Source organism: Martes martes (genome assembly GCF_963455335.1).
Source record: "Martes martes genome assembly, chromosome: 15".
Lineage (NCBI taxonomy): Eukaryota > Metazoa > Chordata > Mammalia > Carnivora > Mustelidae > Martes > Martes martes.
Window position 1 is genome coordinate 38,954,753 of NC_137903.1, and position 26,822 is coordinate 38,981,574.

The 26,822-nt window shown below is 42.8% G+C and overlaps 1 protein-coding gene across 1 annotated transcript in view; it reads left to right on the forward strand.

The window, feature by feature from the left end:
* The window catches only part of DNAH14 (dynein axonemal heavy chain 14), a gene marked incomplete at both ends in the record, with an annotated part of 406,864 nt that overhangs the window by 193,751 nt on the left and 186,291 nt on the right, over positions 1–26,822 (forward strand). The window contains 9 exons of the mRNA XM_080824495.1: positions 2,317–2,404; positions 5,335–5,588; positions 10,217–10,448; positions 11,117–11,170; positions 12,549–12,694; positions 16,345–16,413; positions 17,062–17,248; positions 18,280–18,356; positions 23,459–23,630. Of these exons, the coding sequence (XP_080680621.1) occupies positions 2,317–2,404; positions 5,335–5,588; positions 10,217–10,448; positions 11,117–11,170; positions 12,549–12,694; positions 16,345–16,413; positions 17,062–17,248; positions 18,280–18,356; positions 23,459–23,630 (1,279 nt within the window). The remainder of the gene's footprint in view (positions 1–2,316; positions 2,405–5,334; positions 5,589–10,216; positions 10,449–11,116; positions 11,171–12,548; positions 12,695–16,344; positions 16,414–17,061; positions 17,249–18,279; positions 18,357–23,458; positions 23,631–26,822) is intronic.

A 26,822-nucleotide genomic window follows, 5' to 3' on the forward strand; every position in this document is an offset into this window, starting at 1 on the left:
GATTACAGCTGGGTAGAGATCAGGGACTGCTGTTTGGGATTGGAGGACACAGCAGAGCTGGGGTTGCCCTTTGATGCTGGGTTTTGGAAAAAGCTTCGTTTTTCTTTTCACACAGGACGGAATGGTGAGGTATTACCTTCATAACACATTCAACTTGGCAAAACAGTGCCTTCTATCTGGAAGCCTTTTCTTAGCTTTTGAGTACATACTTGCACTATTCCCTTTGGGGAGATGCTTTTGCTTTCATCAAATACTGCTGGACCTGGCGGTGTTTGATCTCAGCAAAACGTGTTTGTGTTCCTGTGTCATGCTGCCTGCGGGCCGAGCGATTGCCAGATACCAGCAGCTTGTGAGATGCTCCTAACCCCAGAGAGCTTCATCCGGGTGTTGGAACTGGGAAGGGAGCTGTCTGTGGCTGCATGTGCTTTGCTAACCCTGCTTCCCCAGGTTCGTGTTTGCACTGGTTGTCGTTCACATTCAGATGAGCAAGTCCCTCTCCCTCTCTCTTTCCCGGTGGGTTCTTGTGTTTAATCGCAGCAGGCGGCCTGCGCAGCCACAGGACAGTGCACAGGCCCAGTCTGGGAGTGGCGGATCTTCCCGGGTATGGACATTCCTTTACACTTCTCCTGGATGCCGCAAACTGCCTTTGTCCCATCCCCAGCACGTGGGTTCCAGCGCTGTTTCAGATACACCGCTCTTGTGAAAAAATGCTGGTGTCCATGAACTTTGGTTCCTTTCTTCCCCACTCTCCACTTTCCTCTCTTCCTCTGTCTTCCCACCGTGTGTTAGGATGTGTGATGTGATTGCAGGCCCTCCTCTGCTTCTCTCTCCAGCCCCAGTGGCCCTCTGAGCTTTGCATTCACAGTGGTCACCGGCAGCTGCAGATGGGCCAGGGGGTGTGGGGACAGGCAGAGGCCTCTGCACTCCCTACTTAGGAAGCTCTCTCCTCATCGTCCCGAAGAGCCACCCCTGCCTCCCTCTTGTGGTTGTCAAACTTGGCAGGAGTGTTCTTTGGTGGGTCTGCTCTTCTTTCTAGAATACAATCCCAATTTGCTTAGTTAGAGTTAAAGTTAGAGACTTTTCAAGTTGTGGATGCCCTGGAGCACACTTTCTTGTGTTCCAGTATTTTCTGTGTGTGTGTGTGTGTGTGTAGAATATAATTGACATATATATCATTATATATTATTCATATATTATCTATCATTTGAAGGAGTATGGTTCATGATGAAGACAGGATTATTAAGTCAGAAATCTTGATTTACTCTCTCTCAAGAGACTATAAAAAATCAGAATAAATATTTCCAAAACCCTGGAGGAAATAAAATAAAGAAAATATAGTGTGTGTGCTCTGTGTGTGTACATAAATATAAACATGGGGCTAAGTGTCAAAATAGAAGTAAGATCTTAATTAAAAGATTTTGTCAAAAGAGAAATGGAACTACATGTTGTTTGAGAGATAAAGAAAACAAAGACATAAAATAAAAGGTAATTTTAATTGATGAAACATAAATTTGCCACTGATGTTGTTTTGAAACATACAGAAAGTTGTTATAAACCTATTTCTCCACAGTGGCAGTGAGAAGAAAATTATAAAAACATTATTAAAAACCATTTGCGATTACAGCAAAAATTAGAAGAATCAACATTTATTTTAAAAGCAAACTAAATTCTAAATTATGATGATAAGTAAAGAAAAGAAGCCGTCAAAGTAGAAGAAAATGAGTGAAGTTTGGTGTCAAGAATTTCTGACACATGGCATCAGTGATGAAATGTGAAGATGATTGATCGATTTGATTATATAGAAACTAAAAACTTCTGAGTGAAAAAAACCCACTGTAACAATATGCAGACATATACTGTTGGCACATATTAACTTGATCTTAAATAAAAACATCTGCATATTTTTCATGAATCTTATTTTTTTCCTTATGATTAATTTTTAAAGCTAAATATGGGGCTTTACTGCTAAAATTCATTTGATGGTTTCAGATTATTTTAAATACTGATTTTGTCATTGATAGTATTAGAAATTCAAAGCTAATGTGTGTCCTCTCCCCCTTCTAGTTCTACCACCCAGAAACTCAGTGGCCCCATTGGAGAAGCGCTGGTGACATTAAAGGAAAATATAGGGAATATGCATTTGCATGAATCAATAAGGCTCTAGTAACTCTGACATCTGGTGCCATACGTATACCTAAGTGAGAATTAAAAACCAGAGATCCTAAAGGAAAATCCCCCTGTAGCCTCGTCATGCTTGATCATTGAATGGCCACTGTGATTACACGTAATAATAGAAGTAAAATGTTTTGTTTGTAGGTTTCTAAGTCAAGGGGTCGAGGACTGGAACTGCCAGACCTTTTCCACATGGGTGGTGTCTCATCCAGGACAAGTGGTCCTCACGGTGGTGAGTTAGTTTGTGGCTCTACTGCCTAGAAAGCAAAGATTTAGAAAGAAACCATTATGAAGGGTACTTATATGTGTCATTTACTTTGAAATGCACCAAAAAATGAGATGGATAGATGGATAGAAAACTGGATAGATAAGCGAGAAAGTAAATTTAGCAAAGAATTGCTTAGAATATAGGTGGTGGGAATCTGGGTATTTGTTTTATAATTCAGCTTTTTTATGGTTTTAAAATTGTTTCATAATAAAATGTTGAATGAAAATAAATCATAAATTATTTTCTCAGGGATATCCCTCGGGGATATCCCTCTATTATCTCAGGGATATCCTGCACTGTATTTGGTTTCTACTGCTGTCATTAAAAACTGCAGTTGTGTCCGTTGAAGGCCTCGTGGTGTCACTGGCAAAAATCAAGGTGTTGGCAGGGCTGCATTCCTTCCTGAAGGCTCAGGGGAGAGTCCCTTCCCTTCTCTTTCCCAACTTCTAGAGGCCCCTGGCATTCCTTTATTTTCAAAGCCAGCCCTGTTTGCATCTGTCTGCTCTTCTTCAGTCAGACCTCCCTCTGCTCACATGGCAAAAAATGTTCTCCAAGTTTAAGGGTACATAAGGTCATATTGGCCCCACTCAGATAATCCAGAATACTCTCTCCACCTGCAGTTCTCGATTTAATTACATTTGCAAAGTGCCGTTTGCCCTGTTAGATGACATAGTCACAGGCTCTGGGCATTAGCACAGGGATATCTTTGCAGGGAGCCTTCATTTGCTAATTTTTGCTGTTCTGAACCTAAAAGGAGAAAGAGAAACGAGGTATGCATGATAGCAAGGAAGCCAAAACACGTGTTTCTTTTGAGAAGAACAACTCGGGAAGTAGTGGTTCAAGACAGGACAGAAGGGAATTTCCCCTGTGGACCATGTATAATGATAGAAGGACAAGGAAAGACCCCAGGCCCCATGTAACAAGCAGATGAAGGAAGGGGCTCCATGAAGAAGAATGCCAGAGGCGTCATGGAAGCCTAGGGAGCAGAGAGGGAACTGGACTGACCTTTCTCTGGAGACAGTGAGCGGTCGTCATTTTAAAATGCTCTAGAGAGGTCTGCAAACTCCAATAACGTCTGTTGGTGATGAGAGTCCCCATGCACCTTGGGGACAGTGGTTCTTCACTGATGGAGGAAGAAGCCCTGGTCCCCTGAGTTACCCTCCTCATTAAATTCTCTATTAAACTTAAAGATAACATCACATCTTTTCACTGTGCCTTGCCCCACCTCAACTGTCATGTCTCTGAGAACCTAGGGTTAGGGACACAAATAACGATGTCCAATCTCCCCAGTTCCCTTTGTCGTGCACTTGACTGAATATTGACAAAGTACTCAAGATCCTGCGCTGCAAGGACTTGTATAAGCTGTGGTCTGCAAAGGCAGTGAAGTGATGATGAATCAGCCTAGACATTCATGTGTTTGGCCAGGCGTCCAGATCATCAGATCTGCTCTGCGAAGAGAAGATCATCCCAGGTCCCCAGTCCTCCAAACATGCTGAACAATAAGAAGCAGTTCCTTATGGGCTTGAACTGGAATCATTGAACAGATTTTGCCAGTTTCTCCCATCTGCCCAGGCTGCTGCTAATTTTCCATCCCAGTGTACCGCTGACAACATCCCTTTCTCCTGCGCTTCTGCATGTGGAAAGGAACCGGGTGCCTTCTCCCAGCAGATGGCTGTGGGGGAATGGGGATGATAATAGGCCTGCATGTTCCGGCCACTGAGAATTTCAGCGCGGGTTTATCTAAGCCAGAGCAATGGACGGTTTCCTTCCAGCTGTCTAAGGAGAGAGAGATCTGGTTCGCAGGCCACCTCCCCAGAACCTGCAGTGATGCTGCCTAGCAAGGGGACTTGGCCTGCTGGATGCTGCCTCTGAGGCTGTGAATCTTGAATAAATGCTTCAAACACAGCAGTGCGGTGGCCTTGACAGCGCTTCCTGCTGCCCGGCCCAGACTCACTCCTGCCCACTCCCTAGAGATCCAGGCCATGGTCTCTCGCCGCCTGCTGACCCGCCACATCCTGTAAGAAAGAGTTCATTTCTGTTGCAGGCAGTCCAGAACACGGACTGATGGGTCAGGTTCCACATCCTCTCCCCTCTTACCTTGCTCTGGAAGAACGTCCCACCCCTATACCTCTTACCCCTAGGCTAAGTATTCCGATGTTTATTTCTTTATAGCCTTACCTACGTGTTTCATAGGCACTTCAAATTCATGAAATCCCAAGACGAACTCACTGTGCCTCTCCACCTCCAGCATGCTCTTCATTCAGTTAGGTACTGTCCTAGGGACTGCAATCCCAGTTCACCCAGTCATGGGCTGGAAACCTGCAGGCCTCCTGGAAGTCCCCTCCACTGACTTCCAGGTCACTGCGACATTAATCCAGCGGCCTTCTTAAAACAACTCTGGTGTTAAAAACAAAAACAAAAACAAAAAACAAAAAACAACTCTGGTGTGTATGGAGCAGGTGAGTGTCAAAAGATGGCTTGAATGATGGAAGTCATACAGAGTTTCTGAAAATTATGATTACAGACAACATATTCTAAAAAGAGTATTTCTGGTTTCAGCTGAGGACACAGTCCTAATTTCGTTCTGGAGTTTTCTACCATTATTACTGTCCTGGGTTTTTAGTCTAATGATGATTGCTAGTGATGTTATCAGTGTAGTGATGATTGCTAAGAATAGCAGACTTCGAAACTAGAACTATTGGTGGTAAATATATTTCAATTTATTTAAAAGTAAGGCCATGAGCATTAATTAAATTCAGTGTCTGAATCTCAAATACATTCAAATGTGTATGCTCTCTTTCACATGCACATACACACATACACATCATGAAAACATCTGGTTTAACTTATAAAGTTTATTTTTCAATGACCATCTTTATATCTTACTTTTTCAGAGCCAGATCATGTTTTATAATGACTGCATCAAATGTTTTGTGAGTTCTCGGTCAAGACCAGAGTTGGAGAAGGTCCACAGCAGCATGGTCCATCACCTAGGAGAGATTGCAGAGCTGGTGATGCTGGACACCAGTAACCCCCGCACACAGGCTGTCCTGGGAGCACTGCTCACGCTCTGTGTGCACCACAGAGACATTGTGAGAGATTTATTGCTGAAAGGCATCTTCAGTGTGGGGGATTTTGAGTGGACGAGGTAAGTGGATCCCGTTACCATTCTGCCTAAAATAACCCATCACACGGCTACCTCTAGGGAAATTCATTCTCTACCTCAAATTTCGTCAAATCTGACTTTTCATTTTCCTGGGATTTATAGAAATTCTGGGCAAACTGTGTTAGTTTGAGTTCCCGATGCCTATGCTTTCTTCCTTCTCTTTTACACTGTCCCTCCCATCATTTTAACTTCCTTGGGCTTCATGTTCCTGGATTGGCTTCACTCCTCTCGTCATTCCGCCAGAGAGCAGCCCTCCCTCAGGCCTCGACTCTCCTTATGTGCTATCCGTTCTGGAGTACTCTAAACGGGAAAACAAACCAGAGCATGTTTCTAGCCAGTTCTTTACCTCAGAGCCCCCTTTCTCCTACCAGGAGCCTGGTAGTACATATTCATACATAAATATTTCATATAAGAAACACCACAAATGTGAAACTGTAGGAGAATAGAGCCACTGACCCTGGGGAGAAGAGGAGAGCAAGCATAAGATTCCAATGATAAATGTGAAATTTCAAACTTCCGAGTTATTTTTTTCTAAAGATACCCCTGTTCATGAAAAAATAACTGTCCTGACTACATAAGGTCTTTGATTCTCAAGAAAAGTTAATTTTTAAGAAATTATGCATGAGTATAAATTTCCTTATTTAAATGTGACAATTTCCTTTAGCCTCTAGGGAAAATGGAGCCGAGAGGCTGATATATTTGACTAATACCACTTGAATTTTACTGAATACTTTATATTTGATATATATTCACATATTCATTTTACTGCAGAAGTGTAACTGTATACCATTTTTAATTGCCAAAGAAATATGTTGTATTGATGAACCATCACCCAAAAGTTCAGTATGTCATTATTACTTTCTAGTAACTGCCTTTGAAAGTGAAACTGAAAGGTGGAAGAGCATACATAGAAAAGTAAAGTAGGAAACATATGATTCTAAACAACTCTGGGAGCATCATGATTTTAGGGCTACAGTTCCCAAGTTGTATGCCAGGGTGTACCAAGGCCCCATAGAGACCTTACAGGACACTGCAAAACGTTTTAAACTTTTAAAAGACTCAGAGAGTTATGCATCATGTGTCAGACACCAAACAAACTAGTAGCTCAAAGTAGTTGACAAGTTTAACCTTAGACCATTAAACATTAGAATCATCATATTGATGATTTCTCATTCTTGCAAAGCTAGGTTTGAGCAGTTGTTCTGATAAAAAAGCAAGGACTAAATGAAAACATGATATAGGAAACAAAATTGACAGTATCCTATATGATTCTAAGGTCTGAGAAATTGTGCAGTGCACACAGGTACACATGTCCCATTAGTAAGTAATGGTGATTATTCAAGAATGATATAAAAATTCCTTTCAATTTATTTGTATATATTTTAAAAATAAGCTACCAAGTTCATTAAGACAAAAATACCTTTAAGCTGCTTTGAATCTAAAAATTAATGAAATTAACTGTGAGGTATTTCTTTTGACTATGGTAATCAAGAAAAAAAATCACTGTATACTATAGGTGCAGTCAAGCAAGTTTGGGAATTTTGTTAGGGGAAGAAGAATAGGGGGAGTAAAGCTCTGGAAATAAAAATTCTATTTAAATGATTTAGTACTTGAATCATAAAACAAATCTTGGGTCTTAGGATAGCAGATACCTTTTTACTTAGCTTACCATTCCTTTACTTTAGCACAGTAAAAGCCACATATGATGAGCCAAAAGCTAACATCATACACAACAGCGAAAAGCTGAGAGCTTTTTCTTTAAGATTCGGAGCCAGATAAGGTTGTCCACTCTCCTCATGTCTATTCAACATGGTAGTGGAAGTCTTAGTGAGAACAGTTAAACAAGAAAAAGAAACAAAAGGCATCCAAATTGGAAAGGAAGAAGTAAAACGGTCTCTCTTTGCAGATGACATATTACATGCAGAAAACCCTAAAGATACCACCAAAGAACTGGTAGTCCTAATAAAGGAGTCCAGTAAAGTTGCAGGATGCAAAGTCAATACACAAGAATCAGTTACATTTCTACCCACTTACAATGAACTATCAGAAAGAGAAGTAAAACAATCCCATTTATAATTACACCAAGGGAATAAAATACTTAAGAATAAATTTAACCAAAGAGGTGAAATATCTGTACGCTGAAAACTCTTTTGACATTAATGAAGGAAATTGAAGAAGGTACAAGTAAATGAAAAGACAATCCATGATCGAGGATTGAAAAAATTAATATTGTTAAAATGTCCATACTACCCAAAGTCATCTGTAGATTCAATGTAAAACCTCTCAAAATTCCAGCGACCTTTTTCCACTGGAAATAGATCAAAACCTAAAATTTGTATGGAACCGCAAAATAACTCAAGTATCCAAAACAATCTTGAGAAAGAAGAACAAAGCTGGAGATAACACACTTCCTGGTTTCAAGCTATATTACAAAGCTGTAGTAATCAAAACAGTATGACATCAGCAAACACATCATCCAATGGAACAGAATAGCCCAGAAATATAACCACACACATATGGCCAATCAATAACAAAAGAGCCAAGAATATACAATGAGGAAAGGAGAGTCTCTTTAATAAATGACGCTGGGAAAACTAGACATCCCATGAAAAAGAATGAAACCGAACCCCTATCTCATGCCACTCTCAGAAACTGACTGAAAAAGATTTAAGACTTGAACGTAAGACTTGAAACCATTAAACTCTTAACTCAAAAACATAAGGCAGTAAACTTTTGGATTAGGTGCCAAAAGTAAAGGAAACAAAAAATGAACAAATGAAACTACATCAAACCAAAAACCTCTGAACAAGAAAGGAAACCATAAACAAAATAAAAAGGCAACCTACTGAATGGGAGAAAATATTTGCAAACCATGAATCCACTAAGGGATTGATACCCCAAATACGTAATGAACACCTACAACTCAGGGCGCCTGGGTGGCCCAATGGGTTAAGCCTCTGCCTTCGGCTCAGGTCATGATCTCAGGGTCCTGGGATCGAGCCCCGCATCGGGCTCTCTGCTCAGCAGGGAGCCTGCTTCCCCCCTCTCTCTGCCTGCCTCTCTGCCTACTTGTGATCTGTCTGTCAAATAAATAAAATAAAATCTTTAAAAAAAAAAGAACACTGACAACTCAATAGCAAAAAAAAGATTGTTGTTTTTTTTTAATTAAAAAATGGGCAGAGGACCTGAATAGACATATTCCAAGGAAGACATACAGATGGCCAACAGGTGCATGAAATGCTGCCCAGCACTTCTCATCATCAGGGAAATGCAAATCAAAATCTCAATAAGATACCACCACAGAATGCCTATTATCATAAAGACAAGAAATGAATTTTGGTGTGGATGTGAAGAAAAGGGAAATTTATATGCCATTGGAGGAAATGTAAATTGGTTCACCCACTATGGAAAATGTATGGTGGTTTCTCATAAAATTAAAAAAAATATAAGTACCAAATGATCCAGCAATTCCAATTCTGCACATTTTCCCTAATGAAGCGCTATCTCAAAAAGTTATCTGTACCCCATGTTCATCACAGCATTATTTATAATAGCCAAGACATTCATTAACTGATGAATGGATAAAGAAAATGTAGTACATGTGTAGAATGAACTATGACACAGCTGTAAAAAATGAAAGAAGTCTTGCCCATTGCTACAACACCTTGATGGCATTATCCTAAATTAAATAGGTCAGACAATGTATGACCTCACTTATATGTGAAACCCATAAACACTGAATTCATAGAAACAGAGAAATGGATGGGGGCCAGAGGCAGGGGATGTGTGTAATGGATGAAGGAGGTCAAACTTCCAGTTTAACTGGTACCAACTTCCAGTTAGAAGATAAATAAGTTCTGGGGATGTAATGGCCAGCCTGGGGACTATAGTTTAATAATACTTCATTGTGTATTTGAAGAATACTAGGACAGTAGATCTCAAGTGCTGTCATCACAAGAAAAGTAAATTTGTAACTGTGTGAATGATGAATGTTACCTAAATTTACTGTGATCATTTCACAGTATGGGCATATATCAAATCATTATGGTGTCACACCTTAAACTAATATGAAGGCCTAGCTTAATATCTTCATAAATCTGGGGGGGAAAGAATATATACTGTAAAGCTACAACTGGGTCACAGGTTTTACTGGTAGCCTTATAGATGAGCAAACTTAGGATTAGCCTCACGATTCTTAGGGTTCATAAGATAAATACCACAATAGCATTTCAGTTACCCTTGTAGTAAGGACCCTGGTTATAATGAACAATGTCTGAGCCATATCTTTATTGAAAACCACAATACACTTCGTAGGGACGATTCTTGTATAAATCCTCTATTTGTGCCATGCCCACATCATAGCCAAGCAGCAGGACTCCGCGAGACCGTTTTCCTCGCGGGGCAAGTGCTCACATGCTTGTAGGATTCAGCGTTCTAGTATTTCATTCTAACATTGTCATTCATGTACTGGCCATAACTCTTTCCATTTTTTTTAAAGTTTTCATTTGTTTTTTAGTCAACATTCCCTCTAATGTTCATTAGGTTTCTACACACGAAAACAAAAACTAATTTTGCCCCAATAACATGCGCACTTGCACCACTGTTTTCAGGCATTTGCACTATAAGTGGAACGACAGACAGAAGTTGTGCTACGTGTCTCAAGGAGATGCCAGCTTCACATACGGCTATGAGTACCTGGGCTGCACGCCCCGCTTGGTTATCACGCCCCTCACTAACAGGTGCTGGCTCACCCTCACCAGAGCGCTGCTCCTGAATCTGGGGGGCTGCCCGGCAGGCCCCACTGGCACGGGCAAAACGGAGAGTGTCAAAGATCTAGCCAAAGTAAGTGCCTTTGGTATCCAGAATGCTGCTTTCTTGGGTTTTTAGTCACACAAACCTTAATGGTATCTTAAATATACACCCTTCCTGCTAGTAAGATGTTTAGAACATTTAACAGACACCTTACCACGTCCATGAAGTCATGTAACTCATCCGTTCACATTTAAGTGTCTGCTGTGTGCTGGGACATGGGCGTTCTGCAGGCTCAGTTTGCTTCTGTTTGCTTGGGATTCCACTGTGCTCACTGATGAGTGAACGGCGGCGTGTTGCCCTCATTTAAGGGTGATTTCGAGCTGCATGCAGACTTCTACCTGGTTGTGTGTGTGTGTGTGTGTGTGTGTGTGTGTGTGTGACACAGAGAAAGAGACAGAGACTATGAAAGTGGAGATGGTTTGATGTCACTGAAATGATGTCCCTGAAATGCTTTTTCCTTAGTTTTTTATTGATGTGTTTTAGAAACATGACTTTTTAGCATTCCATGTGCTAATCAACTTAATAGTGTATGTGCCTCTATACTAAGTTTTGTGACTTTCTGAATTTGGTATGTACTTCATCTGGAGATTGCGGTTTTCTCAGAAGAGTACAGACATTTTATTACTCCTGAAGTTTTAGCATTAGTACTTTGTGTCATAATTTAAGAGATCTATTAAAATAATATTTTTGTTTCTCAGTCCTTAGGCAAACATTGTGTGGTCTTCAACTGTTTTGAGGATTTGGATTATAAGGTAAGGCTTATTCATATATACGTAGGAAAAAAGTATTGTGCCCATAAAAGAAAGAATTCATTGAGGATTGAAAGAACAAGAAAATATTTCTCTTGGAGAGACGTTAAGTATTAACAGAACTGTAAATGCTGTTGATTCTTATAAATTGATAAATAGAAACTTAGAATATAATAGAAACTTAAAACATCATGCAGTTTTCTTTTATGAAACTGAACTACGTCTTACGACAGTGGTTTTCAAATTTTTTGGCGGGGTTTTTCCTAACGAAATATGATACAGAACATGAATTTATTTAAAAAATTAAGAGTACTGCTCTATTAATATAAATTTATTTTATACTTTTATTTACTTTACTTTTACTTTTTATTTACCATTTTATACTTTTATTTACTTTTTTATATTTTTATTTACTGAAAAGGTATACTTCTATTTACTGGAAAGGTAATCATTAAAAACAATGAGGCTGTTATAATTAACACAGAAATTTGAGTCAGAGTTTGTAGTGATGATTACAATTTTATGTCAGCCTTATTTTTTTTCTGGTGGTATATTACCTAGGAAGACACAGCTCCTAACATTGTGAAATATTCATTGAAATGTCCTATACCTCTGCGCCTGTCACAAATTTACTTACAGTTTCAAAACACTCCCATTTACTTTGTTTTGCATGTTAAGTCCAGACCATTTACCTTTTATTAGGGTCCTTTTATTGACAGCTAAAAACACATTAGCTGTGAGACCCTGAGTTTCTAGTGTGTGCTCACTTAGCACATGAAAAGTATCAATAAACGCAGATCAGCTGTTTGCATGAGTATTGTCAAGACCTAGAGACCCTAGTTTCCTCACCAGGAACTGCCCTCAGGTGCAGTGAGCAGGGCTGAGCAGCAGAACGGAAGCCCACAAACCTGCTCATCAAGATAAATCCTATTTTAATGATTTTTAGAATCAAAATTAAGGCCAAAAAACCATGAAAAAATGAAATATCAAAATTTTCAGTAGATACACGACCTGATTCCCACAACCAGTGGGAAGAACTGGCTGCTGTGTCTCGGACCCACGGGACTCTGGCGTGTGCTCCTGCCTCACACGGAGAGCACGCATTCCCGCACGTGTGTTCATGCATGCTTGTTGTGTTGGGCCTACGGTGTTCTTGCTGGTTTTGGCTGCTGGCACATGGGCATCCATGGGTTCCTCACCTGGAAGCCCCCCCTGAACACCAAGGGCCAGGCCTCTGCCTGCATCTGCCAGGGGCACGGGCCAAGTGCTGTGCGCATCCCGCTGTCGTGCTGGGGAGGGTGTGCACTGGCCTTGGGGACACTGCAGAACCACACGGGGCCAGCCCAGGGAAAGCATTCACCCGCATGTAATTGTTTTCAAGATAATGGGGAGATTCTTCTTCGGACTGGTGCAGTCGGGAGCGTGGTGCTGTTTGGATGAGTTCAATCGGATTGACGTGAAGGTTCTCTCCGTGATAGCGTCACAGATCCTAACGATCAAGGCGGCAAAAGACAGCTACTCTGTCAGGTACGGGGTGGGTGCCTCTGCTTCCTTGCTGCTTAGTATTCCTTCTAGAGGAAGTGCTTCGGGTGTTGTTTTTTTCCTAAACACAGACCAGAAGGAATGAATGACACCTTGGTGTAAGGGCTTACTTAATCAGAGGGAGCCATATTGTTGCAGTGAACTTAGATTGACCCTGCCCCTCCCGGAGGAACTTCCTTGCAAAGCCTAGATGGAGGGGCGGGTCAGGCCAGGTGAAGATATCCAATCAGAGGGGCATGCATATATCCACTAGGGTAAATTGAAATTCAGTTGGCTGCCCGTGTGTAACCTAGCAGTTTTTTGTGTGTGTGTGGCAGATCTAGCACGACTGTGCAGTTTTCTCTGTGTATTGCAATCTCATTGGCTACCTGTGTATAGCCCGGCTAAAAGTGCCTCTATAAAAGTTGGTTTGTGAGGCTAGTAGAAGCAGTCTCGCGGTCTCGCCGGAGCAGTAAGAGCTGTCAGCAGGAAGGGTCGTCGGAGAGCGGCCACGTCCAGAGCAGCCTCATCCAGAACGGCGTTGTCGGAGAGCGGCCTTGCCAGAGCAGCCTCCCCTCTGGGGGAGTGGCCTTGCCAGAGTAGCCTCCCTCCGGGGAATAAGAGTTGTCCCCTGCAGGAGTAGGAACTGTGAGCCTCGTAGGGAGCGGTCTTGCTGGAGAAGCAAGACCTGTGAGAGCTGTCAGCGAGAGTTGTCAGCTGTAGGAGTCGTCGAGAGCCGTAAGAGCTGTCCGTAAGAGCTGTAAGAGTCGACGGGAGTGGCCTTGCCAGAGCACCCTCCCTCTGGGGAATAAGAGCTGTCCCCTGCAGGAGTAAGAGCTGTGAGAGCTGTCAGCAAGAGCTGTCAGCTGTAGGAGTCATCAAGAGCTGTGAGAGCTGTCAGCTGTAGGAGTCGTCGAGAGCAGTAAGAGCTGTCCGTAAGAGCTGTAAGAGTCGACGGGAGTGGCCTTGCCAGAGCAGCCTCCCTCTGGGGAGTGGCCTCGTCTGGGAAGCAGCCTCATTGGCAGCAGCCTCGGCCGGAGCAGTCTCGTCCAGAGCAGCCTCGTCCAGAGCGGCATCATCGGAGAGTGACCTTGTCCAGAGCGGCCTCGCCGGGAGCAGCGTCATGGGGAGCAGAGTCTGCGTCATCGGGGCTGTCGTCCTTGTAGTCATCATTGCCTCTTCATCGTCGGGAGCAGCCTCGTCCGGGGAGCGGCCTCATCCGGAGTGGCCTTGTTCGGAGCAGCCCTGTCGAGGTCGTCGTGGTCATCTCTTCGTAAGAGACAGCCCTTACCAGTCGGTTTGATTTTCGATGCTTGGCGCGAAATAAAGCTTTGCTTGACTTTCGCTTTGCAACAGTCTCGTTCCTTTGATCACGGACCCTAACACTTGGATGTCTCCTTTGCTGGGCAAGTAACGAGCAAATATACGGAACTGACTTTCCTGCCAGCCCGGAGGTCTCCAGGCTCCTGTCCAGCCTTGGAAAGGCCTTCCCGGCCACCAGGACAGGTCACAAATATATCCAATGACTTTTTCTTTGAGCTTTTAACTCTCTTAGTACCTTTCCATGTTAGGATGTTTCACTTGAAGAAACCAAAGTATTTTTCTTTAATTCTACATCCTTTTAAAAAAACATTACTGGCCACATACCTAAAGCCGTCTCTTATTCCATGATTCTGAATTAATATACTTTTATTGAAAAAAAAATCCTGTAAAAGTAATACTTGTATGTTAGAATTACTGCCATTTACTAATCCAAGAAGAATTTTTTTCTCTTTAGATAAATTCAGAAATTCACATGATTTTCTTTATGGGTATAATTGAATTTGTGGGTTTAAAATTTCTATAACAATCTAGCATTTCTTTATTTTTTTATTTTTTTAAGTAATCTCTACACCCAACATAGGACTCAAACTCATGACCCTGAGATCAAGAGCCACACACTCCTCCGACAGAACCAGCCAGTCACTACCCCCCCTTCCCACCCCCAGTATTTCTAATTCAGTCTAATGGACACTCACTTCTGGCTTTACTCTCAAGGATCTTGTTCCCACTGTTAGAGTCAGTGTTGCAAGGCCCCACAGGTTTGTGAGTGTAAGTGGGCGTCACAGGAGGCCACACGTCACCAGTTTTCCACCTCACCTCATAGAGTGTCACGCCTTCGTCTGTTCTGTCCAGGGAGTCCTCAGCTTTTGTTCCTCGTGTTCTTCCTTTCCAGCTTCAACCACCCTCAGTGATATCTCCTATCCATAAAGTCACCAGAGCATTTCTCTCCATGGTCCCTACCTCTGGGGCTGACAACAGGACCCTAATCTCTGGGCCAAGGTTCTGCTTCACAGCATTCCCTTTATTTAACTGAGGGGTTAGGGGGGTGGGCCGCACTGTGTGTTAACACAGGAACCCTGTGCCATGGCCATTATCCGCTCTACCCTGTCACCCAGGGAGAGCTCTGTGTCCAGGTGCCTCCTCGGGTTCTTTTCCCTGTTTGGTCAGGTCATTCAGGTGGGTGCCTTCTGGCTTCAGTCCCCACAACTCTGTAGATGTGACCAAATAAATCTGAAACCCCAGAGCACCTGGGTGGCGCAGTCGGTTAAGTGTCTGATTCCTGGTTTTGGCTTAGGTCTTGATCTCAGGGTCATGAGTCTGCTTGGGAGTCTGTCTCCCTGTCCTGCTGCCCTTCCCACCCATTCTCTTTCTCTCTCTCTCAAATACATAAATACATCTTTAAAAAAAAATCTGAACCCAGCAGGGCTCACAACTTTGACTCAAGATGACCCTCTTCTTTACCTTCTTAAAATTGTTTTTCTCAGGGTGCCTGGGTGGCTCAGTGGGTTAAGCCTCTGCCTTCGGCTCAGGTCATGATCTCAGGGTCCTGGGATCGAGCCCTGCATCGGGGTCTCTGCTCAGCAGGGAGCCTGCTTCCTCCCACCCCCGTCTGCCTCTCTGCCTACTTGTGATCTCTCTGTCAAGTAAATAAATAAAACCTTTAAAAAAATAGTTTTTTTCCCCAGCATGTGCTGTTTGGATTTAAATGTAACACAGCCTTAGGGACTTTACCAAACTCACTGTTTTAACATATTTTGACTTAGAGAACACAGTTCTCTTAGTAATGAATACTATAATGGACAGGGGAGAAAAATTTTTCTTTTACCTGTCTGGGTTCTTTTGGCTGGTCCATTAATTAAATTGGCATAAGATAAATTAATGGGAGAAAAGTTTAGTTGCATACATACATGAGCCTCACACAGACATGGGAGGTTCAGAGACAGGCCATTAAGGTTTGTATGCCATCCTGAGCTAAGGAGAAGGGGAAAGGGATCTGGGGCTACAAAGGGAAAGAAGAAAAGTCACAGGGAGACAGGAAGAGCAAATGTTTGGTGAGAGAGACAGCAGGACACAGAGAGGAATCTGAATGAACAGGTCTGCTGAGCTCCACACAGCTTACTACGCCCAGCCCACATTCTCTGTAGCTGTCTCTGGTGAGAGCTGTCTTCCTGGACCTGTCCCTCTATCCAAACTCATAGAAGCAGTTAAAGGGGGAGGTAAAAAGCTCTTTCTGAGTCTTTTGGGCCTTCACTGTCTTCAGCTAAAAATAATGTACATAATGAAGTGGCACATTTTGGGGGTGCTCATTCCGAACTCCTACCAATGTCTTGTAGGTTTGTGCTAGAAGGAAAAGAAATTCGTATCAACATGTCTTGTGCAGTATTTGTCACCATGAACCCTGGGTAAGTATCTGTGCTAGGAGTGGAGACAGTCAAAATCGTTTTCTGAGATCTTGGCCACGAAGCAGTCGTCCGACATTGTAATGTACCATTGTACATTGTACATTGTACCATTGTAATGTACTGCCACCACCTGACCCCCTCGCGTACCTGCACACTCACAAGCGTTACAGTTCCGTACTTATCCCCATGGGTGGTCTCACATTAACTTTCTGATTGAGGGATGTTTTCACTTCCAGAATAGCCAGGAGACAAGAAAAGGTTAGCCACTTGTCACAAAGGAGACAGACTAAAAAGCGGAGGGTAGCAGAAGGAAGAGAACTTGATGGTTACGAGGAGCAGAGGTTGGGCAGGCTCAGTGAACACCTGTTAAGGGAACGTGTGGAGGGAACGGTCGGGGTGGGAGCGACCTGATGTGAGGCGCACCGTGGGAGGAGGCACAGGGAGAAGGGTTGGTAGAGGAGAACACTCTGGAAATGAAAAGTACGATAGAAACTGTCTTAGACACTTGCTTTCAAGTGAAGGTCACATAGGACACGAACAGGGTTATTCTGGGGGAAACTATATTGTGTGGTTCCTCAACGGGAAAAATGAAAATGGAATAACTACTTTTCTGTTTATTTATTTCTTTGTTTTTCTTACCCTCTTAAGATATAAAGGTCGAGTAGAGCTCCCGGATAACTTAAAATCTCTGTTTCGCCCAGTGGCAATGATGGCTCCCCATTATCAAATGATTGCTGAGATAATGCTGTTTTCACTTGGTTTCAAATCTGCAAAATCACTGTCTGGAAAGCTGGTTAACATTTATGAATTAGCCAGCAAGCAGCTCTCACAGCAGGTAACACATTGCTTTTTTCAAAAGCAAGGGGATTATAGAAAACTTTAAATAAGACTTTTCTGGTATTAGACCATGGGATGACCTGGGAAATAATGGAGATAGAATCTGGTCAGCAGTTCAAGATGGTGAGCCAACATGGAGGTGAGGGGATGTGTAAAACCAGTCCAGGTTGCGAGCCTTTCCTCCAGGGCCTGGAGAAAATAATGGAAGACCTGCTGTGTGAAACTGGGGACTACTTTCTCCATACGAGGAAGTTAACCTCAATAGCAGTGACTCGCACTTTTTTTGTGCTTCGAGATAATTGGGGGAATTTGTTAAAACACAAATCCCTGGACGTTACCACCAACATTCTGAGTGTCTGGCGCAGCCCTTGAGAATTTGTGTTTCTAACCAGTTCTCAGTTCCTGATGTTGCTGATCTGAGTACCACATGTTGAAAATGATTGTTCTGGGATATGCCAGCTGGATGAGTATTTGTTTATGACTCAACATGGTTTGGACAACCAGCCACATCACCTCCAGAATGTTCTTCTTTACCCCATTCTTTCAGTTTATCTCTCCATTTCAGAGAAAATTTAGTTTAGATACTGATAGTTTTTAACAGCTTTAATACTTCTGACTTTCTCTTTTTTTTTTTTTTAAAGATTTTATTTATTTGTTTGACAGACAGAGATCACAAGTAGGCAGAGAGGCAGGCAGGGAGAGTGGAGGAAGCAGGCTCCCCGCTGAGCAGAGAGACCGATGCGGGGCTCGATCCCAGGACCCTGGGATTGTGACCTGAGCTGAAGGCAGAGGCTTTAACCCACTGAGCCACCCAGGCGCCCCCTGACTTTCTCTTTTAAGAAGACTTTAGGGGCACCACTTTGAGGGGAAGTGAAGGCACTAGAAGCCAAATGCAGTCTTTCTTGATTTACAGCACAGTCTCTCTTCACAGTGACTAGAGATTTAACTGTGTAGGATATGCATTTATTTCCAAGTCATCCCATTTTTCTTTCAGAAATATAATAACTCAGATATTTTAATGCTTTATAGGATCATTATGATTTTGGCTTGAGGTCTCTGAAGACCGTTTTAACAGTGTCTGGGAAGAAGAAACAGGTATTTAAATGGTGAGTTGAATTTTGAATCGTTAGGTCAAACGGAGTTATGCAACACAGGGAAAATAATTGGTAAAAGTCTAAGTAACAATGACAAGATAAAACAGGGATCTCCCAGAATGTTACAGTGAAATATGATAGAGGTGTTTAAGAATGTGAAAGAAGAAGAAGAAAAAAATGCACAAAATCCCTGGGGACTTTTCCCCAGAAGAACCTATTGTTTAAAAAAATGTATCTTGGGGTGCCTGGGTGGCTCAGTGGGTTAAAGCCTCTGCCTTCGGCTCGGGTCATGATCCCAGGGTCCTAGGATGGAGCCCCGCATCGGGCTCTCTGCTCAGCGGGGAGCCTGCTTCTCCCTCTCTCTCTGCCTGCCTCTCTGCCTACTTGTGATCTCTGTCTGTCAAATAAATAAATAAAATTTTTTTAAAAAAAGTATCTTAACCTTTATATAATAAAAGATACACTGGAATAAAAGGCCTTATTTAAAAGAGCAGTAATTTAATGAGAAATGTAAAACCTATATGAATATATCTGTATGAGAAATGTGTAAAACCCATATGAAGAAAACATTTGTGAAGGATGCAAATGAAAACATGAATAAATGAAATAATACATCATGTACTTAATATAACATCTTAGATGGTCTAGAATCATAAAGATTTAAAGACTCTAAATGTTCATTTATGAATGAAAAAACCTCCCAGTGAGTATACCAAAGGTATTATTTGTTTATTTTTGAGCCAGCAGATTCTAAAGTTCAAATAGAAAGGGGCTTCTCAGTGGCACAAGCGGTTAAGCATCCGACTCTTGGTTTCGGCTCAGGTTGTGATTTCATGGGTCATGATCTCTCGGGTCATGAGATGGAGCCCTGATTCAGGTGCTATGCTCAGCAGGGTGTCTGCTTGAGATTCTCTCTCCTGCCATCCCTCCCACCACTTGCACTCACATGTGCAAGTGCACTCTTTCTCTGTCTCAAATAAATGCATCGTAAAAAAAAGAAAAACAGTTAAGACTACCTAGAAGGATACTAACAAATGAAAGCAATGAAGGAGAAACATCCCTTTAATAACTGAGACATATTATAGAGCTGCGTTGGTTAAACACTGTGGTGCTGGCTTATGAACAGAGAGAGACAAGCCATCAGGACAGAACAGAACCCAGAGGCAGGACTGCATGCGCTGGGTGTGTAGTGTGTTGTCAGTTGTGAGGCAAGAACAAACTCCCAGACTTTCCAGTGATTGTCTTTGGGAAAACTAAAGTGCCCTGTGCATAAAGACGCAGTTGGAGCCACGGCCAACATTATCTACCTGGATAACAGGAGCAAAAGACTAAAAACGTAAAAGGATTTGAAGAAACAAAATGTCCTTTATTTTCTTGGACTACAGAAGACCTGTAAAACTAAGACTCAAAATCTAGAAGCTATAAGGGCAAAGAGTGATAATGGTCAAAAAACACTGTGCAGTCAGGAGCTGAGTGAAGAACTGGGAAGAAGGATATTGGCAGCTCTCTGGGCAGAGGGAGAGCTCATCCTCATGACACGGGAGGACTGCCTGGAAAACACGGGGAAGGACTCGTATGCAAAATGGGCAAAGGACAGTTCTCAGAAAAGGAAACGTAAAAGTTTTTAAATACATGAAAATATACTCAACCCCACTCCTAATGAGAGAAATGCACATTAAAAATGGAAATGTTGTCTCTCATCACATGGGCAAAAATACAAAAGTTGGGAGTTTGTTGGTGAAGCTATAGGGAACTGGGCATTTGTTCCCATTGTTGCTAAGGGGCAGACCTCTTTGGGTTTGATCTGGGGCTGTATTCATGTATTACCCATTAAAAATTAAATGAAAAAAGTGAATATGTTGTAAGAGGGCATATCAATATGCCATTTATATGAATTATTAAAACACAGCCAATGTTACAGATTGTTCATGGTACCTAGATACAGCACCAAGCACAGAACGCTGTGGGGAGGGGAAGAGTCAGGGGTCTGGCTTTAGCTCGACCGTAGTATGTTATTTCTTACAAATGAAGGAACTAAGGCATATATTGCAAAATGGCCTATGTAAGACTGATGGCAGGTAAATGGGTACCTGTTTTGAAATTCTTTGTCATTGGGAAGAATTAGAGGCAGGAGTACCAAGAATCAGCTTCCTGACGTCCTTCAGTCCTCCAGTCTTTCTGCTGTACGAGGACCTGTTCCAGGGAGGGAGTCCCTGATCCGTGTTCTTTGCATTACAGAAAAGCCTCGGTTAGTTCTCCCAGGCACCTGGACTGAGGCTCCCGCATCCAGCGTGCTGTCAGTCTGCTGCCATGAGGAGCAGCTGTCTTCTGTCTGTGCTTGCACAGCTGTGACAGCCTGGTCCCCCTAAAGCAGGCGATGTGGTTGTGTGAAGTTGACTGTATTATAAAGAGGATTGGGGAATTTTTTTAAAGATTTTATTTATTTATTTGACAGACAGAGATCACAATTAGGCAGGGAGGCAGGCAGAGAGAGAGAGAGGAGGAAGCAGGCTCCCCACCGAGCAGAGAGCCCGTTGCAGGGCTCGATCCCAGGACCCTGGGATCATGACCTGAGCCGAAGGCAGAGGTTTAACCCACTGAGCCACCCAGGCACCCCAGATTGGGGAATTTTTATCAGAGTAAAGCACAGCAAGAAATTTAAAAATTAGACTGTTTTGTTTTTTAAAAATCCCTTGGCCCTTCCTGACACCAAAAACTATCGTGGTTCTTCTTGTCTGTCCTTTTCCCTTCTGTCCCTTCCCTTCCTCTCCCTCTGCTCTTGCCCATTCTTTCTCAGGCTCCTGGCTTTGCCTCCGAGGCACGCAAGGATACCACAAATGTCCCTCATTTCCAGAGCAGTCTCCCAGCTCTTCTGTCTAGAGCGTACTGGCAGAGCCTCACTCTAACTCCCGGAGAGTCTAGAGGTGCTTACGTTTAAAACAGTAGTAGGAAGGGCGCCTGGGTGGCTCAGTCATTAAGCGTCTGCCTTCAGCTCAGGTCATGGTCCCAGGGTCCTGGGATTGAGCCCCGCATCGGGCTCTCTGCTCAGCAGGAAGCCTGCTTCTCCCTCTCCTACTCCCCCTGCTTGTGTTCCCCTCTCTCGCTGTGTCTCTTTCTGTCAAATAAATAAAATCTTAAAAAACAAAAAACAAAAAACAGTAGTAGGAGACCGTGTGTTTGCTTTGTAGGGCTGCCATAACAAATGACTACAGACTTGACATCTTAAAGTACCTGAGACCAGAAGTCTGAACTCCAGGTTGTGGGCAGGGCTGTTGTCCCTGCCAAGGCCCAGAGGGAGAGTCCGGCCTGTGCTCTGTCAGCACCCCAGAGCTTGTGGCTGCGTCACTCCGGCGTCCACCCCGTCTTCTCACTGTCTGCATGTCTGCATGTCTGTGTGCCTCTCTGCCTTGCTCTCAGGAGGAGCGTGTGACTGCATTTAAATTGGAATCATCTGAAATAAACTCAGTCCCATCTTTTGCTGTATCAGATAATATTCACAGGTTCCAGGGATTAGCAAGGGAATATCTCTCTGTGGAATAGTTTTGTCTGCCTCCCGTAGGCAGTCCCAGAAAGGAGGTTTCTGTATCTCCCTTTTGGGGAGACAGACTGCGCAGCAGCTGGAATCCTAGGATGCCCTTGGTAGAAAAGATGTGCTTTGTCAACAGCTAGAGAATTAACATCTCTTCAGGTAATCACTTGAAACACTTATAAAACTTACCACAGTACTGGGCCATAAAATGAGTCTTAACTAATTCCAAAGAATGTGGTAGGTATCATGAAGGCAATCAAAATGGGTAAGAAAAGAAAAAAATTATTTTCTTGGATTTTCTTGGATTTTAGTTGACTTATTAGTCTAGAGCTTTCATTATTTATTCTTAAATGATAACATATTCCCCATGATTAGATGCCATCCTCCAAATTATTCTTTTGGAGAACTTTAGTTGAGTCTTACCTTTATATATCTTTATATATCTAACAGCACAGTAGCATAACAGTGTTATTATATATATTATATATGTCATATAATATATATATATATAAACTGTGATCGCTCCAGATGTAGTAGTCAGTTCATGCGTCTGTCCATCCTTCCTTCCTTCCCTCCTTCCAGTTATCCTCCTTGAGTGTAAAGCAAGCTGTGTCTGGGGAGAAAGGATGTCACTGACCCCCAGCAACTGTCTGACCTGGGTCATGTTGAGTATTACTTTCCCTCTTAAGTGCTTGAAAAGAGTAATGAATTCTTCGATTAAAGAATTAAACAGAGTGCCCGGTAAAAAGTGCTCCCAAAACGTTAGCTATTAGCTGTTTTTATTAAGGATCAAAGACTTAAGATTCGCCTCCATCCTGCTGAAGAGTTTGGACATGTGTGCCCAGGAGGGCAGGAGGGCTGCTCCCGCCCAGAGGACGTTGCTTCTTGTGTGTCTCTGCAGTCTGATCACATGGCCTGCTGTTCCTTCTCCTGCAGGCGTGTTTAATGTGCATAGATACATGCTCAAGTGTTCAAGAGGCAACATATTGTTACTGTGGGGCAGTATATTATGCGATGATTTATTACATCTGGAGGCTTTTGTGACAACGAGCAGAGGTACCTTCAGCTGGCTTGAGCGGAAGAGGGGTTCGCGGTTTCTCTCCCTCAGAAGCTCCAGAGGCGGGCAGGGGAGGACTGCTCTGACAAGGGTTTCAGGTCCATTCGTCTCTACAGGACCGCTTCCGTGGCATAACTTGGGCCACAGTCCCCAGCTGCATAGCCTGCAAGCCTGCTTCCCCGGCCTGCATCGAGATTGTGAATAAATCGTTATTATTTCTTATTTGACATCAACCCGAATTTGTTCCATTATTTGCAGCTAAAACACGTTACTGATACAATGCCCAACCCTGACTGGGGGGTGGCATTGCCCTGCCTGTTCGGGACCAGCCTGGGCCTGTCTCTGGGCCCATCTCTGAGTCCCATCTGTGGGCCCCGGGACCAGATCCGCCTCCCGCACGCCACCTAGCTGCTTTGCGGTGAGGGACAGGAGGAAGGGCCGTGGGGATAGCCACCGCCGCAAAGGAGCGGGAACAGTCCTCGGTATCATTCTTGCTCACCTTGTCTGTGTTTTCTTCTTCTGTTAAAGTAACACCGGTGACCATCTTTCTGAAAAGGAGGAGACTCTGATCGTTATTGAGGCTCTAAGAGAAGCTAGTTTGCCAAAATTTCTCCCTGAAGACGTCCCATGTTTTGAAAAGATTATAGGAGATATTTTTCCTGAAGCAGCAGTTTCAACACCAAATCAGGTTGCCTTGGAGGTAATAAGACTTTTGAAAACCATCACAAATGATTTAGATGTGGAATATTGAGATAAGAAACGACGTAAGTAAAAAATATTCTAGTTCTTCCTGAAACACTCTACTCATGTTCTAGTTGGAGGGATAAACATACTCGGAGATGTATTTCCCCTTGGGAGAAAAACAGCCTCAGTCAAGGAAGGCTGCTAATTACATTGTTCCCCAGTTTTCTCGTCTTTCCAAAGGGAATGAGAGTTTTCTCTTCCTACTTTAAAGAGGTGCTCTAAGGATCAAATTAGATCAGGACTATGAAAAAGGACGTTACAATGTAAACCTTTGTGGTTATAAAAATGGCATATTATGACTGACCTTGCAGTCATCGCCACTGTCTGGGTGGCGGCTTGACTTTTCTCCTGCGGTCCCTTGTGTGCACATGCTGCGGCAGCCAGCACTGCTTTCTGGACACCTGTGACCAGGCCCACAGAGCCCACAGAGCCCCCAGCAGACAGACCCGAAGTCAGCTCCCCAGACACCGGTCACACTGCCTTTCACGGTCTGGCCACATCAGGTGACCTGACTGTGTGTCCTTTTTCCTCCTGCCACTTTTTCCACCCCAAGTGTCTCTTTGCTTTCTGGCTCTTCCTGGGCGCTTATCAGCTATCAGGCCATCAAACCCACGCACTCCTTTCCCTGGGACCCTGCCCAATTTTTCAAAACACTGTTTTTTGTGCATTTTTTAAATTTTAGTATATATGGTTTATGTAGCTTATAGTTTAAATAGCCTCATAACTGTTCCTTCTTTAAGTATAGGTATAAACTATGTACACAACCCCGTACCCAGCGGGCACAGAATACATACTATTTTGAGGCACACATAGTGCTCAGCAAAAGATCATTCATTAGGTTGTGTAGGAAGGTCTGGGAAAATTTCTCTTGCAAACCACACGGACCAGGAGTTTTATGACACAATAGTTCTTTCATGGTTCTGGTCCAGTTAGATTTCAGATCCCTTCTAGGCTCAATTTTGTTGAACTAGGGAGTTATTCTCATGGCATTCACGTGTTAGAATGCTCTGTGTGCATCTGAGCCAACCACTGTCTCACAGCTGCTGCGGTTTCCCGTTTCTGATGTTACCTTCCCAGCAGGTCTTATTTTCTTAGCTTGGGTTTTCTTCATTACATAGATGACCTAGAAGTGTATCTAATTGTTTTATTTTTAAAAAACAGCCTTTTATTTAATACGTCTTTTTTATTTCTAACCTTTTAATATCCCTATTATTATTATTTTTTATTTTTTTATAAACATATATTTTTAGCCCCAGGGGTACAGGTCTGTGAATCGCCAGGTTTACACACTTCACAGCACTCACCACAGCACACACACTGCCCCAATGTCCATAACTCCACCACCCTCTCCCGACCCCCTCCCCCCAGCAACCCTCAGTTTGTTTTGTGAGATTAAGAGTCTCTTATGGTTTGTCTCCCTCCCGATCCCATCTTGTTTCATTTATTCTTTTCCTACTCCCCAAACCCCCCACGTTGCATCTCCACTTCCTCATATCAGGGAGATCATATGATAGTTGTCCTTCTCCAATTGACTTATTTTACTAAGCATAATACCCTCTAGTTCCATCCACATTATCGCAAATGGCAAGATTTCATTTCTTTTGATGGCTGCATAGTATTCCACTGTATATATATACCACCTCTTCTTTATCCATTCATCTGTTGATGGACATCTAGGTTCTTTCCCTAGTTTGGCTATTGCGGACATTGCTGCTATAAACATTGGGGAACACATGCCCCTTCGGATCACTACTTTTGTATATTTAGGGTAAATACCCAGTAGTGCAATTGCTGGGTCATAGGGTAGCTCTATTTTCAACTTTTTGGGGAACCTCCATGCTGTTTTCCAGAGTGGCTGCACCAGCTTGCATTCCCACCAACAGTGTAGGAGGGCTCCCCTTCCTCCGCATCCTCACCAGCATCTGTCATTTCCTGACTCCTTAATTTTAGCCATTCTGACTGGTGTGAGGTGGTATCTCATTGTGGTTTTGATTTGTATTTCCCCGATGCCGAGTGATGTGGAGCATTTTTTTCATGTGTCTGTTGGCCATCTGGATGTCTTCTTTGAAGAAATGTCTGTTCATTTCCTCTGCCCATTTCTTGATTGGATTATTTGTTCTTTGGGTGTTGAGTTTGATAAGCTCTTTATAGAGTTTGGATACTAGCCCTGTATCTGATATGTCGTTTGCAAATACCTTCTCCCATTCTGTCAGTTGTCTTTTGGTTTTGTTAACTGTTTCCTTTGCTGTGCAAAAACTTTTGATCTTGATGAACTCCCAATAGTTCATTTTTGCCCTTGCTTCTGTTGCCTTTGGCAATGTTCCTAGGAAGAAGTGGCTGTGGCTGAGGTCAAAGAGGTTGCTGCCTGCATTCTCCTTGAGGATTTTGATGGATTCCTTTTTCACATTGAGGTCCTTCATCCATTTTGAGTCTATTTTCATGTGTAGTGTAAGGAAATAGTCCAATTTCATTTTTCTGCATGTGGCTGTCCAATTTTCCCAGCACCATTTGTTGAAGAGGCTGTCTTTTTTCCATTGGACATTCCTTCCTGCTTTGTCAAAGATTAGTTGACTATAGAATTGAGGGTCTATTTCTGGGCGCTCTATTCTGTTCCATTGATCTATATGTCTGTTTTTGTGCCAGTACCATACTGTCTTGATGATGACAGCTTTGTAATAGAGCTTGAAGTCCAGAATTGTGATGCCACCAACTTTGGCTTTCTTTTTCAATATTCCTTTGGCCATTCGAGGTCTTTTCTGGTTCCATATAAATTTTAGGATTATTTGTTCTATTTCTTTAAAAAATGGATGGGATTTTGATAGGGATTGCATTAAATGTGTAGATTGCTTTAGGTAGAATAGACATTTTCACAATATTTGTTCTTCCAATCCATGAGCATGGAATATTTTTCCATTTCTTTGTGTCTTCCTCAATTTCTTTCATGAGTACTTTATAGTTTTCTGAGTATAGATTCTTTGCCTCTTTGGTTAGATTTATTCCTAGGTATCTTATGGTTTTGGGTGCAATTGTAAATGGGACTGACTCCTCAATTTCTCTTTCCTCTGTCTTGTTGTTAGTGTAAAGAAATGCGACTGATTTCTGTGCATTGACTTTATATCCTGACACTTTACTGAATTCCTGTACAAGT